At 48.8% G+C, this 15,848-nt stretch overlaps 1 protein-coding gene across 2 annotated transcripts in view; it reads right to left on the bottom strand.

Annotated features, from left to right (window-relative positions):
• The window catches only part of MTMR6 (myotubularin related protein 6), a 439,692-nt gene that overhangs the window by 154,485 nt on the left and 269,359 nt on the right, over nucleotides 1–15,848 (bottom strand). For both annotated transcript variants that reach the window (XM_086935180.1, XM_086935181.1), the window contains one exon: nucleotides 15,656–15,784. In XM_086935180.1, the coding sequence (XP_086791306.1) occupies nucleotides 15,656–15,784 (129 nt within the window). The remainder of the gene's footprint in view (nucleotides 1–15,655; nucleotides 15,785–15,848) is intronic.

The following is a 15,848-nucleotide window of genomic DNA, read 5'->3' as shown; positions in this document are numbered from 1 at the left end:
ACAAAAAAACACATTAGGTCAAATATCCCTTGAACTTTGTGTTTTAATGATTAAAACCACTCATAAATCCTGAAAATTGCTAATAAATAGACATTGTTAGCCCTAAGGCTGCATTGTAAAACAATAGCATAGAAAATGAAACCATTTTCAACAAAAACTGGCACAGTGCCTTTAAGGCAGCCATGACCCCAGGCTTCCCATCATGCCTCAGGGGTGACAGTTAGGTCAGTTGTTCTTTGCATAACCCTGAAGACAGGGCTCAACCATAAGATTGTAATAGTACCGAATCTCATTTACCTGGGGAGGCGAATGGGTTGCTTATGACTTTGATGAGGATACCCCTGGAAGAGAACTAGGATTACAGGTAAATAACTTATCCTTCTCTTCCAGGGGATCCTCATCAATAGTCATAAGCGCTGAATAGAATAGCAAGCCCATCAACCACCTGCAGGTAAATGAGAAGTACATGACCCAACCAAATCATAACAGCCAATAACTCAGCTGTTAAACAGATTCCTCAGGGAGGCCTGGCCCACCTGGGTATCTGCTCTTGTGTCAGAATCTAGACAGTAATGTCTGGTAAATGTATTGGCAGACCTCCAGGTCGCCGCTTTACAAATCTCAGACATGGGCACATTATGCAGGTAAGCCGCCGTGGCAGCTCTACCTCTAGTGGAATGCGCTTTAGGGGTAAACCCCAGAGGTTTTTGCGCCAATTGGTAAGCAAGTTTGATAAACGAAACGATCCATCTGGAAATGGAACGTTTCGATGCTGCATGACCAGTTCTGATCGATCCATAGTTAATAAATAACTGATCAGAATGCCGAATAGACTTGGATCTGCCAGATAGAACTTTAGAACCCTTTTCAGGTCCAAAAAGTGCAAAGCCCTCTCAGCTGGAGTAGAGGGATTGGGAAAGAAAGTGGGCAGAGAGATCGACTGATTGACATGAAAATCTGACACCACTTTCGGCAGGAAAGAAGGGTGCGTTCTCAGCACCACTCTATTCAAATGAAACACTGTATATAGTTCCTTTGTACAGAGAGCCTGAATTTCGCTCACCCTACGGGCTGACGTAATCGCTACCAAAAAAGCCGCTTTCCAGGAAATATGCTGTAAAGTAGCTTTATGAATGGGCTCAAAAGTAGAGCCCATCAACTTTGATAGTACTAGGTTCAGCTCCCAGGGAGGAGGAGGAGGACGTACAGGAGGATACACCTTTTTCAGACCCTGCAGGAAATCCTTTACCGCTGGCAACTGGAAAAAAGAGGTTTGTGAAGGTGATCGCCTATAAGCAGTTATAGCGGCTAAATGCACCTTAATGGAATTAAACTTCATCCCTGCTTTAGCCAGGTACAACAAGTAGGGAAGAACTGCTTCTTCCTGACCCTTCACTGGATTATGACCATTCTGCATGCACCACATATAGAACCGCTTCCACTTGCATGCGTAAGAGTGTCTAGTGAAAGGACGTCGTGCTTTTCTCAGAATGGACATGCAGTCTTGTGGCAGTCCTAAATGGCCGTACTGAATGACCTCAGGAGCCATGCTGTCAAGTTCAGTGACGGAAGGTTGGGATGGTGAATCCTCCCGTTCATCTTAGATAACAGGTCCAGCCTGCATGGAAGCCTCTTGTGAGGAGACACTGACAGGTGAAGTAGGTCCGTGTACCACCATTGTCTCGGCCAGTCGGGGGCAATCAGGATCATTGTTGTGCACAAGTGGCTCAGCTTGCTCACCAACTTCGGGATCAGCGGAAGGGGTGGAAAGGCGTACACAATTCCCCTGACCAGTCGATCAAAAGAGCATTCCCTCTCGTTCCTGGTCGGTAGAACCTTGAGGCGAAGCTTGGGCACCCATGCCAAATCTCCCCCCTCAAAACACAACTCCGGCTCTAACCACCTGAAATGCATCCTGCTGAATACCTGCTTGGTCCACAGACACGCCACTGAACTCTGGGACCTACTCGATACTGCATCACCGGACGTCGCATTCCTTACAGAAACCTGGATGAACGCATCATCAGCCCCCGACATCGCCATAGCCATCCCGGACACTTTCAAGATCATCCGTAAAGACCGCACCAACCAAACAGGAGGAGGCATCGCCATCGTCCACAAGAACACCATTCGAATCACAACCAGCTCCGACGATAACCTCGCGACCGCCGAACACCTTCACTTCCAGATCCACACCGACCCCAGGACCACACTTAGAGGCACACTCATCTACAGACCACCAGGAACCCGCACACAATTCAACAAAGACATCACTGACTTCATCAGCCCACATGCCCTCACCTCTGAGAACTACATTCTACTGGGAGACCTCAACTTCCACCTGGAAAATAAAAACGACAGCAACTCCACCACCCTCCTAGACAACCTGGCAAACCTCGGACTCAAACAACTTGTTGACACTCCCACCCATGTAGCCGGACATACGCTCGACCCAATCTTCACCTCCAGCAAGCACATCTCCTTCGATCACACCACAGCTCTCCATTGGACGGACCACAGTTGTGTTCACTTCAGCTACAAAACCACCTCGACCCACAACCCCCCACAACCTATTCCGCGAAGAAACTGGAACAAAATCAACACCGACCAACTCCTCACATCGCTCAAACAAAACGCTCCCGCCCTCTCATCGGACCCAAACCAAGCTGCCACCAAACTCATACAATGGATCACTCACAGCGTTGACGAATTAGCACCCTTGAAAAACCACCAAACCAAACAGGGTAGCAAAAAGGCCCCCTGGTTCAACGATTACCTTAAGAAATCCAAGAAACTATGCCATACTCTCGAGAAAACATGGAGAAAAAACCCAACCAATGACAACCTGACCACCTTCAAGACAGCCACCCGCAAACACCACCAACTAATCCGATCCACTAAGAAATCAGCATTCAAGGATCGACTCGACAACAACGCCCATAACAGCAAGGAACTATTCAACATCGTCAAAGAATTTACCAACCCCACCGCAGCCTCAAACGACATTACTCCCTCCCAAGACCTCTGCGATTCGTTATCCTCTTTCTTCTACAACAAAATAGCCGACATACATAACAGCTTTGAGAACATTTCCAATGAACAGCCCACTCCACCCACCTCCGAACCCAAACCGCCCTCTAACAACCTTAGCGCCTGGAACCCAATCACCACTGAAGACACCATCCGCCTAATTAACTCCATCCATTCAGGTTCGCCAACTGACCCCTGTCCCCACCACATCTTCAACAAAGCAGACTCCATCATCGCCCCCCATCTCCGTGATATCATCAACTGCTCCTTCAACTCCGCTACCTTCCCAGAAAGCTGGAAACACGCCGAACTCAGCGCCCTCCTGAAGAAACCAACAGCAGACCCCTCTGAACTTAAGAACTACCGTCCCATCTCCCTACTCCCATTCCCTGCCAACGTCATTGAGCAAGCCATCAATAGCCAGCTTGCCGCCTTCCTTGAATCCAACAACTCCCTCGACACCTCACAGTCCGGCTTCCGAGCCAAGCACAGCACCGAAACCGCCCTCATTGCAGCGACAGACGACATCCGAACGCTTCTGGATAACGGAGAAACAGTTGCCCTCATCCTACTCGACCTCTCCGCCGCCTTCGACACAGTCTGCCATAGCACCCTCATACAACGCCTCAGCAACATCGGCATACAAGGAAAAGCCTTAGACTGGATCATCTCGTTCCTCGCCGGGAGAACCCAGAGAGTCCGACTCCCCCCATTCAAATCAGAAGCCACCGAAGTCATCTGCGGAGTACCACAAAGATCATCACTCAGTCCCACCCTCTTCAACGTTTACATGAGTCCCCTCGCATCCATCGCGCGACAACACAACCTTAACATCATCTCTTACGCTGACGACACCCAGCTGATCCTTTCCCTCACCAAAGACCCTACCGCCGCCAAAACCAATCTTCACAAAGGCATGAAAGAAGTAGCCGAATGGATGAAAGTCAGCCGCCTAAAACTCAACTCAGAAAAAACGGAAGTCCTCATCCTAGGATCATCCCCCTCTGCCTGGGACGACTCATGGTGGCCATCGGTCCTGGGCACGGCACCCATACCCACAGACCACGCTCGTAACCTAGGCTTCATCCTAGACTCCTCCCTCTCGATGACCAGACAAGTCAACGCCGTCTCATCCTCTTGCTTCAACGTACTTCGTATGCTCAAGAAAATCTTTCGTTGGATCCCCACCGAAACAAGAAAGACTGTCACCCACGCACTGGTCACTAGCCGACTGGACTATGGAAACACCCTCTTCGCTGGTACCACAGCCAAATTACAGAAAAAACTCCAACACATCCAAAACGCATCAGCCAGACTCATATTGGACATCCCTCGCCAAGCTCACATTACCGGTCACCTGAAAGACCTCCACTAGCTTCCCGTCAACAAGAGAATAACATTCCGTCTCCTCACCCACGCACACAATGCCCTTTACAAACTAGGACCGAATGCCTCAACACACGACTGTCCTTCTACACACCCACCCGCCAACTAAGATCCTCCAATCAAGCCCTCGCCGCAGTTCCGCGCATCCACAGATCCACCATGGGAGGAAGATCCTTCTCCTACTTGGCGGCCAAGACCTGGAATTCTCTCCCCACTTACCTCCGCCTTACACAGAACCACATCTCCTTCAGAAAGGAACTTAAAACCTGGCTATTCGATAAATAATGCACCCCCTCCCTCAAGCGCCTTGAGACCCTCTGGGTGAGTAGTGCGCTACACAAATTCTTGAACTTGCTGTTTACGTCGTCCGCGAAGAGGTCTATGGAAGGACAACCCCAAGACTGGAAAATGTCTTCTAGCACTTCGTCGTTGAGAACCCAGTCCTCTCTGTCTTCGAAGTGCTGACTTAGTGCGTCCGCCCTCACATTCTGCTCTCCTGGGAGGTGGACTGCTTGAACAGACAACTTGCGAGCCAGAAGCCAATGCCAGATGCGCTGAGCTTCCAGTGATAAGAGTCCTTGAGCGCGTTCCTCCCTGCTTGTTCAAATAGTACATCGTGGTGGTGTTGTCCGTTTGTACTACAACCATTGCCTCCTGAAGCGAGGGAAGGAACCCTTTGAGGGCCAGGTGGACTGCTCTCAATTCCAGCAAGTTGATGTGGTAGGTGCTTTCTTTGGAAGACCACAGACCCTGCACTTGGAGAGGCCCCATGTGCGCCCCCCAGCCTTGTAAAGACGCGTCTGTGATGATCGTTTGTGCAGGAGGTTGTTGATGGAAGAGAACTCCCACCTGCATGTTCTGCTTCTTTGTCCACCACGGGATGGAAGCTCGAGCTACCTCTGACAAAGTGATCTGATCGTCCCAGCGATCTGATTGCTGGTCCCATTTGTCCTCCAGATCCTGCTGAAGAGGACGCACCCGAAGTCTGGCGTTCGGTACTAAGAAGATGCATGAATCCATCGACCCTAAGAGGGAGGCTATCTTTCGCACTTTCTGAGTCCTGTTGCGAAGAACTTGCTGGCACTTGAGCGTTATCGAAAACTGTCTCTCCTCCGAAGGAAACACTTTTCCTACCTCGGAGTCTAGCAGAGCTCCTAGGAAGTGAATCTTCTGAGTGGGTTGGGAGACAGACTTGCTTTAGTTGACATGCAGGCCTAGACGCTGACAGAGTTCTATGCAGGTCTGGAATTGATTCCTTACGTTGTCTGGAGAAGGACCTTTCAACAGCCAATCGTCTAGGTATGGGTATACGAAGACCCCCCTGCGGCGTAGAGCTGCCGCCACCACTGGGACACACTTCGTTAACACCCTGGGGGCCGACTTCAACCCAAACGGTAGGACCTTGAACTGGTAGTGGGAGGTCCCCACCCGGAATCGAAGGAATCTTCTGTGATCGGGCCGTATCGGGACATGAAAGTATGCATCTTGAAGGTCCAGCGAACACATCCAATCCCCCTTCCTGAGATGTGGATATATTTGGTGAAGCAGAAACATGCAAAACTTTTCGAAGGAGGGCCCATCAACTTTGATAGTACTAGGTTCAGCTCCCAGGGAGAAGAAGGAGGACGTACAGGAGGGTACACCTTTTTCAGACCCTGCAGGAAATCTTTTACCCTTGGCAACTGGAAAAAAGAGGTTTGTGAAGGTGATCGCCTATAAGCAGTTATAGCGGCTAAATGCACCTTAATGGAATTAAACTTCACCCCTGCTTTAGCCAGGTACAACAAGTAGGGAAGAACTGCTTCTTCCTGACCCTTCACCGGATTATGACCATTCTGCATGCACCACATATAGAACCGCTTCCACTTGCATGCGTAAGAGTGTCTTGTGGAAGGACGTTGTGCTTCTCTCAGAATGGACATGCAGTCTTGTGGCAGTCCTAGATGGCCGTACTGAATGACCTCAGGAGCCATGCTGTCAAGTTCAGTGACGGAAGGTTGGGATGGTGAATCCTCCCGTTCATCTTAGATAACAGGTCCAGCCTGCATGGAAGCCTCTTGTGAGGAGACACTGACAGGTGAAGTAGGTCCGTGTACCACCATTGTCTCGGCCAGTCGGGGGCAATCAGGATCATTGTTGTGCACAAGTGGCTCAGCTTGCTCACCACCTTCGGGATCAGCGGAAGGGGTGGAAAGGCGTACACAAATTCCCCTGACCAGTCGATCAAAAGAGCATTCCCTCTCGTTCCTGGTCGGTAGAACCTTGAGGCGAAGCTTGGGCATTTTCTGTTTACGTTGTCCGCGAAGAGGTCTATGGAAGGACAACCCCAAGACTGGAAAATGTCTTCTAGCACTTCGTCGTTGAGAACCCAGTCCTCTCTGTCTTCGAAGTGCCGACTTAGTGCGTCCGCCCTCACATTCTGCTCTCCTGGGAGGTGGACTGCTTGAACAGACAACTTGCGAGCCAGAAGCCAATGCCAGATGTGCTGAGCTTCCAGTGATAAGAGTCCTTGAGCGTGTTCCTCCCTGCTTGTTCAAATAGTACATCGTGGTGGTGTTGTCCGTTTGTACTAGAACCATTGCCTCCTGAAGCGAGGGAAGGAACGCTTTGAGGGCCAGGTGGACTGCTCTCAATTCCAGCAAGTTGATGTGGTAGGTGCTTTCTTTGGAAGACCACAGACCCTGCACCGGCAGAGGCCCCATTTGCGCCCCCAAGCCTTGTAAAGACGCGTCTGTGATGATCGTTTGTGCAGGAGGAGGTTGATGGAAGAGAACTCCCACCTGCATGTTCGCTTCTTTGTCCACCACGGGATGGAAGCTCGAGCTACCTCTGACAAAGTGATCTGATCGCTGGTCCCATTTGTCCTCCAGATCCTGCTGAAGAGGACGCACCCAAAGTCTGGCGTTCGGTACTAAGAAGATGCATGAAGCCATCGACCCTAAGAGGGAGGCTATCTTTCGCACTTTGAGTCCTGTTGCGAAGAACTTGCTGGCACTTGAGCATTATCGAAAACTGTCTCTCCTCCGAAGGAAACACTTTTCCTACCTCGGAGTCTAGCAGAGCTCCTAGGAAGTGAATCTTCTGAGTGGGTTGGGAGACAGACTTGCTTTAGTTGACATGCAGGCCTAGACGCTGACAGAGTGCTATGCAGGTCTGGAATTGATTCCTTACGTTGTCTGGAGAAGGACCTTTCAACAGCCAATCGTCTAGGTATGGGTATAGGAAGAGCTGCCGCCACCACTGGGACACACTTCGTGAACACCCTGGGGGCCGACTTCAACCCAAACGGTAGGACCTTGAACTGGTGGTGGGAGGTCCCCACCCGGAATCGAAGGAATCTTCTGTGATCGGGCCGTATCGGGACATTAAAGTATGCATCTTGAAGGTCCAGCGAACACATCCAATCCCCCTTCCTGCGATGTGGATATATTTGGTGAAGCAGCAACATGCAAAACCTTTCTTTTCTGACATGTAGATTGAGTGTTCCTAGGTCCAGAATGGGCCTGTATTCCGCTTTTTGGCCCTTTTCTCGGACCAGAAAATACCTCGAATAGACTCCTTTCCCCCTTTGAGCCACCGGCACCCTCTCGATGGCTGATTTTTCTAGGAGTGTTGCTACTTCTTTCTTTAGCATTTGTAGCTGGTGGCTTGACGTTGGCATCGGAGGAACGAGTGGAGGTAGACGATGAAAACGAAGACAGTACCCATTCTGCAGCGTAGACAACACCCATTGATCTTTTGTAATGGCCTGCCACTCTGTCCTGTGATGTGCAATGCTTGCCCCCACTGGAGTGGACAACGGCGCTGGGGGAAGTGAAGACTCATTGCTTCTACTGAGGCTTATTGAAGCTGTTGCCTTGGCGCTGATTCCCGTTTCCTTTGGAATTGCGCTTGCCTTTATATTACGATTTTTGTTGGCCTTGCTGGTTCTGGCCCTTCTACCAGTGAGGGGTTTGAACCCTCTGCTTCGAAGAGCCCTTGATGTCAGAACGGAACTTCTTCCGGAATTCCTTTTTCTTTTCAAGCCCCACGGCTTTAAGGGTGTCTAACTCAGTTTTCATCCGTTGCATCTCCTCATCAGCACTCGCCCCAAAGAGAGATGTGCCAGAAAAAGGAAGGTTTAGTATTCTGGCTTGAGCCTCGGGTTTCAATGCTGTTAGGCGCAACCACGAGGATCTCCACGCTGTGATTCCATGCGCATAACCATGCGCAGCCAGAGTAGCTCCATCTGCCGCCGCCCCTATAATCTGATTGGAGACTTGACTGCCCTCCATCAGAATCTCCTCAAAGTCCTTTCTATCTTCCTGAGGAAGTTTTGCAGAAAACCTCTGAAGCGAGTCCCACAGAGATCTATCATATCTGCCCAATAGAGCTTCCACATTGGAGACCTTGAGGAAAGAGGCTGAGGTGTTACACACTCTTCTCCCCCATGAGTCTTGTAACATGCTGTCATTATCCGGCGGTACCATGGATGAGGAGGCCACCGCATTGGATTTTTTAGCCGCCGCAATGATTACTGAATCTGGCGGTGGGTCGGACCTGAGGAACAGAGGATCCCTCTTCAGGAGAGCGATATTTCTTGAGAATCCTAGCTGGGACAGACTTCACCGTAGCCGGAGTCAGGAAGACTTCATTCACTGGATCCATGATACCCGGGACCAACGGCAATAAAGGTTTGGGTGCCGATCTGAGCTGCAGGGTTTCGAAGATGACCTTCGTCTTGACCTGCGGAGCCGTCATAGGCACTCCTAGCTTCAGGGCTCCCCTGCCCAAGAGGTCTTGGAACGAGAAAATATCCTCAGTTGGAGATATTCTCGATTGTGGGCTGTCAGTTAGAGTCGGAGAGTAATTCCTGTGAGAGCGGGTCATCGATGAACTCGAAGAACTATGAGTCCGCCCTCTGCTCCTGGACCTAGATCTTCTCCTACTTGTGCACGCTCTAGAACGAGATCGCTCCCTGTGGCTAGATCTTCTCTTACTTGAGTGCACTCTAGAACGAGACCGCTCTTTGCGGCGGGAGGCTTGATCTCGATACGCCTTCAACCGATCCACCGTCTCCTTCTCCTTGGCCCAGTGGTGAAGAGGTCTATACCACCTTGGGATAAGACGAACAGGAGGAGATTTCTGGGTGTGATCCCTCACTGGCGAACGTGTAGGAGGAGGTTGATCCGCTTGTTCCTGCTGCGACCTTGCAGGGGACTTGGACCTCTCCCTATCCGAAGAGCTGACTTCTCCATCCGAAGATCTGTCACTTCGAGATGCCGAGGAGGATGAGGACAGGCTCACCAGAGACCATCTAGAGGGAGACCTCGACCGACCTCTCTCATCCGAGACCCTTCTCCTTTTGACGGGAGGATCCTGTATCGGTGATTGTTCCACCTCCGCAGCTGATGCTGATCTTGGGGAACCCTGTTGAGACCTCAGAGCCGGAGGCTGGTCCAATGATTGACCCTCCATCTCTTGCACCACCTGCCTCAAGGGTGACCTCTCCTGTGTTCTTGTAGGGGAGACATTCCCTGAATTCGAGTCGTCCCGCTCCCTGGATCTCCGCTGACCGGTCGACGGTGGCTGCCTCGACGTCGAACGCCGAACAGTTGGACGCCCTCTCGACGTCGACCGTGATCTCCTCGACGCCGATCTCCTGTGTGTCAGCGGAGGATGTTCCGACGTCGAGCGCCACTGCTCTGATGTCGAATGTTCTCTCAACCTCGAGTGTCGATGACTGTCCTTCGACATAGAGCGTCTCGCCGTTGAAGGTTGCCTGCTCGATGACGACGGAGGCTGCTTCGAAGTCGAACGCTGATGCTCTGGGGGCGACGGAGGATGCCTCGACGTCGAATGCTGGACTGACTGCGACGGAGGCTGCCTCGACGTCGAACGCCGTTGACTAGGCGTCAACGTGGGCTGCTTCGACGTCGATCAATGATGTGTCGACAGAGGCTCCCTCGACGTCGAACGACCACGACTAGTCGTTGACGGAGGTTGTCTCGACGTCGAACGCCGGTGGCCAGGCGTCGACGGAGAATGCCTCGACGTCACAGCATGACGATGCTGCTTCGACGCCGGTTGGCTCGCCGTCTAGCTCCTCTGCTTCAACGGCGACCTACCCCTCGATGCTGTCTGTAGCGGAGGTACCTTGCCTTTCGACGCTGAAGACGTCTTCTTCGTCGCCGCCGACTGCTTCTTCGACGCCGATCCAGACGCTGAAGGTGAACAAGTCGGGACTTCTCTCGACGTCAACCGCGCCATGCGACTTTTCTGCTTCTTGGGAGATCTTCCTCTCTCAGAAAGTCCATAAATGCGAATTCTCTCTCTGTCTTTAAGAGTTCTGGATGATAAAACCTGGCAGTGTTCACAGGTTTTTGAAGAATGAGAGTCTGGTATGCACAGGATACACACTGAATGAGTGTCAGTCTTGGCCATTTTCCTTCCACATGAAGGGCATTTGTCAAAGAGGAAGGCATTTTGACAGAAAAATTACCTTTTTTAAGCCTAAAAAAGGTAGTAGTAACACCCTAAGTCTAAAAGATGTCGAGTGACAGCAAAATTTGTAGATTAATAGGAATATTTTTTGACAAAGTCAAAAAAGAAAGGGAGCTGTTTCACCAGGGTCCTGACTGAAGGAGCCGGAAAGAACAACTGACCTAACTGTCACCCCTGAGGCATGATGGGAAGCCTGGGGTCATGGCTGCCTTAAAGGCACGGTGCCAGTTTTTGTTGAAAATGGTTTCATTTTCTATGCTATTGTTTTACAATGCAGCCTGAGTGCTAACAAGGTCTATTTATTAGCAATTTTCAGGATTTATGAGTGGTTTTACTCATTAAAATACAAAGTTCAAGGGATATTTGACCTAATGTGTTTTTTTGTTTCCTTAGCAATTGCAGTACATGTACATGTGATTACATTGTTTTAGCCTCAGTTTTGGAGCTGCATTGGTGTGAGTAAAATAATATATGTACGTACATATATGTGGAGCGAGATATATGTGTTTTTACATTTATATTTTTATATTGTTTCCGGGGTCCCGCACATGGGCGGGAATATTCAGTGCTTATGACTATTGATGAGGATCCCCTGGAAGAGAACCACTTATGAGCGTCATGACGACAGGGGGCATGTACTTTGAGGGGCGCAAATTTATTGCTGGCGGCCAACATCCAGCTTGTAAGCTGCTCGTCAGTCTGGTTGATGGAGGAGTTGATAGGGTGGAGAGAGTTAGCAAGTGAATCAAGGAATAATGTTTTCTCAACTATATTCCAATTTCTGCGGGTGCCTCCTCCTTGACAAGATGATTTAATAGGGAAATTGTCAAGAATAGTAAATTTAATTATATGGGGGTCAGACCAGGTGCATGGTGATACTGATACGGGGGACATAGCTATATTAACAGTCCAGATCTGATCAAGGGTATGTCCCTTGTTGTGAGTGGCCGTGGTAACTTGTTGCACCAGATTTAGTCCAGAGAGTTACTCACTGAATTCGGCCGATTGGGGACCGCCCGATGAATCATTGGCTCAATAGTTAAAGTCGCCAATCAGCATGACCTTCCCGTGGGTGGTGACTAGGTGTGCAACCTGTTCACCTAAGGAATGAGGGAACAGGGGCATCCTTAGCGGGGGCCTATAAAGTAGGACACAAACCAGCGGTGTCGTGATCGGTTCGCATTCAAGTTTGAGCACTAGATTGTCCACAGAGGGTAGAACTAAAGAGGGAAGCGTGGAGTATTTACAATCATGGCGGGTAATAATAGCTACTCCTCTGCCCACTTTCCACTGAGGGCGGTTAGCTTGAATGATATAATAGTCAGAAGGGAGAGCAGTTAAGATGTCAGGAGAGGATTCCTGATACAACCAGGTTTCTGTGAGTAAAAGGAAGTCTGTTTTTTCAAATTTGAGCAACAAAAAAATGTCTAATTGGTGCTTGACCAGAGAGCGGGTATATAGGTATATGACAGAGAGCTTTCGAGTGCCATTGTGCTTCAAAGTCTGGAAAGAAGTTGCTCTTTGGGAGGTAGTTAATTAAGGGAATGTAGTTCTGAGCTGCAAGATCCCCAAAGATTTTAAAATAGAATGAGTCAGGGTGTTTAGAGTGGAGGGCTGTTTGTGCAGCGCCACTAGTTCAGTGGTACTGTAGTGGATAGCATTTTGGGCATAGTAACAGGCCCCAGGCTCCGTACAGGCGCAGACAGGCTTGCCTTTGGCGCGCCACCGGCACGCCCGTGCTGCGGTCGGCAATAGCTGCTGGCAGCCTAGGCTCCGCCCCGCCTACACTGTGATTGGCTGAGGGAATCAGCTGAGAGAAGCCGGTCCTGCCTCGCTCGTAAGTCAGCGAGTTACAGGGATATTGCACAAATTTGTCATTTAAAAAAAACAAACATTTATTTCCAAGATACAAATTCAAAATTAGCACAACACAGATTTTAGCAATAGCGCACAGCGAGCTGGGGGATCGTAAACAAAGAACAGTTCCTGCGCTGCGGTCTGCAAAAAAATAGCCGCTGGCAGCCTAAACTCCGCCCGGCCTGCACTATGATTGGCTGAGGGTCTCAGCTGAGAGAAGCCGGTCCTTCCTCGCTCGTAAGTCAGCGAGTTATAGGGATATTGCACAAATTTGTCATTTAAAAAAAATATTATACCTATATTTTAGTAAAATCAAAAGGTCATGGCTAAAGCCAGACCTAAAAATGGGTTTACGTGGCCCACCCCAGTCAATAGTTAACGGAAACTATAATCTGAGTAAAGTAGTCCTGTCCCATCCGCGAGCCTCAATGACACCGCCCCAGCAGCATTAAAACCAATGTCCATGCTCTTTCTTTAAACTGTCATTAGTCTTAATGGGCTGCCTTTAATATATTTCACCTCTGAAAGAATTTCATCACCATCTTATAAAATTGTGATGGATTAAGTCCGCTATCTTTGCAGAGCAAACTGGTGATCCCTCAGGATGCCTTCATTTTGGATTCTTGGTGCAGTGATGAACCATCACTGACCGACTAGATGTAACTGGTTTTGAACAGGGTGCAATTGGCTAGAGGGGTCCAATGGAGATTTCTACACAAGATGTTATCCTACAAAACGTTCTGAAACATGGGAAAAATATCTTTAAGGGGGCCAGGTGGGTATCTGATGCTTGCAGGGGGTTTTAATGGACGCAACACAGACATGTAAGCAACTCCACTATCCAACAACATTGGTGCTTATGTTTAGACCGCTTGTGCAGATTCTTGTATCTTTGATGTACCAGGGACATCTGGGAACAAACTGGTGAGCCTGACCTAGGTCCTCAGAGACACCATAAAAGTGTCTTCTGTATGGTGGTGTCTCTGGAATACTCGGGAGCATTGCCAGTGTTAGGTGTTGAAAAGCAAGTGTCACCTTCAGATTTAGATCTATGCTTTACCTTGGGGCTGGTGCTCCAAGCATAGTCCAATCCAGCACCGTCATGCGGACTCCATTACAATCAGGCTATCAGCACCTCCAATGTGGACCAGATGATTAGCTGTGTGGGTATCTCCAAGGAAGCTCCAACACGGAGGCTAAAGCTTATACTCTCCTCCAACAGGGAACAACCTACCCAGATACAGAGCCTTGGAAAATAATCTTGTTACTTAACTTTACACTTCTTCACAACAATGGATCCTGGATACTGCATCTTAACAAAGACTAGTTTTGGAATTACTGCTTGTGTGTCGAAGTGGTCTTGTCATGTGGGTGACAAGGACGAGTGTGGTTCTAGGGTCCCATATGCCATCTTGTGCGTGCAGAACGGCAGACACTTACCGGGCCCAAAACATTTATGGTGGAAAGGTAATCTGGTAACAAGGGATACTGTAAAGCTGCTATATGGAACACATTCATGGCCTTCTTCAAGCTTACAAACAAGTCCTGGGGATGGAGTTGAAGACTGGCTTTGATGATCCACCAATGGAAACAAAGGGGATGCTACTGTCTGCAGCGAATGCTGCTCACTTAGGACTAGCTTGCAATGAGCAGAGTGGAACCTGTGGTCACAGATGAGTGTGTCCCTAAGTACTACAGTGACAGACCGCAGCAAATGTACAGAGGGTGACAAGACTGAGATCTACACACAGAATTTGAAACATGCAGAATTAGCAACAATGCTGTGGGACAGGGTTGTCATGAATGTGTTAAAACATACAGTTGTTGGAGGCGGGGTACAAGGGTACATGAAGTGCTGGCAGATCAATACTCAAGATGCCCAGAGGTTTTTGTCACAAGAAGCACTATGATAGAAGCAGAGTAAAGCTTTCCAGAGAGGGTTTTATCTGGACTGTATTAACAGACAATGAGATTCAAGGGACCACAGATCGGAAAGAGTTAAGCTTAAAAAAAGAACGATTTGGACCATCCGATATCTTACTTCTGCCGCCCGGAGACAAACTGCATGGAGGGGAGATTGAACAGGATGATTATCGTGAAGTGTATGAAGATGGTGAAAGTGTGTGGTAAAGAGTGAAAAGCAAAGGTGGAAGAATGCTGGTAGGATATCCACATGCCACAACCTGGAAAACACAGTTCAAAGTTTAATGAGATGGCAACTCATTATTAGTCTGCGTCCAGAGCGCATGGCCGAAATCAGTATGTGTGACAGAAGGAAGAAACATTATGAGAGAATCAACCTTAGCTTTAAAAAACGAGCAGCACTATTGTTTGAAATTTATAAGAGTGACAATTGTGAAAGTGGGAGATGAGTAGATGGAATGAAAGAAGTGTGCATGTATAACTTCTGACACAGTAAAGGTATTAAATGGTTTGCAATATGCGGTACAAGTAGGAGGAGGAAAGGTTTGGAACCTCACTTCGATTTCTAGATTTAATGTTAATGTAGAAAGCAAGGGAGTGGTGGAAGTAGTTCAGATGGAAATTGCTGACATGATGGGTTGAAAGAAGAAATGTGGTTGGGTTTGCTAGGCCCGGGGTTATGCTAAAGACCAGGTTTCAGGATTAGGTGGAAACATGAACTCGCTTTAGTCACTGTTGTGTCTCTATATGAGTGCATTTGTTGACTATGTTATAAGATGCAAGATGTGTGGTTACCTGGAACACTGGGGGCCTCGTGGACAATAGTGTGAAACTCTTTGGGACACTCCTGAGGTTACAACAAGAGATCAGATGTTCCTGGGACCTTCCACTGTGATCCTGGGTTACACACCTTGTAGACAAATAAAGAATGGTCTATACATGATCTCTGATGGGGAACAAAACTGGTTATAGATACCTGTGTTTCTTGATGATAGTATGACAGCACAGGGAACCGTCCTTTGCTTCTGAACTTGGAACTACCAACAATTATGGGCTTGCTTGCAGTTCTGGGAACATAAAGTTCTCTTGGATATGTTTCGCAGATCTAGAGAAACAAACATTAATTATGTTAACTATAAAAAAAAGTTTTCTGGTGTAAAATCAATTTC

This window comes from Lissotriton vulgaris, chromosome 8 (assembly GCF_964263255.1).
Source record: "Lissotriton vulgaris chromosome 8, aLisVul1.2, whole genome shotgun sequence".
Classification (NCBI taxonomy): domain Eukaryota; kingdom Metazoa; phylum Chordata; class Amphibia; order Caudata; family Salamandridae; genus Lissotriton; species Lissotriton vulgaris.
This window is presented reverse-complemented; position numbering and strand designations above follow the sequence as displayed.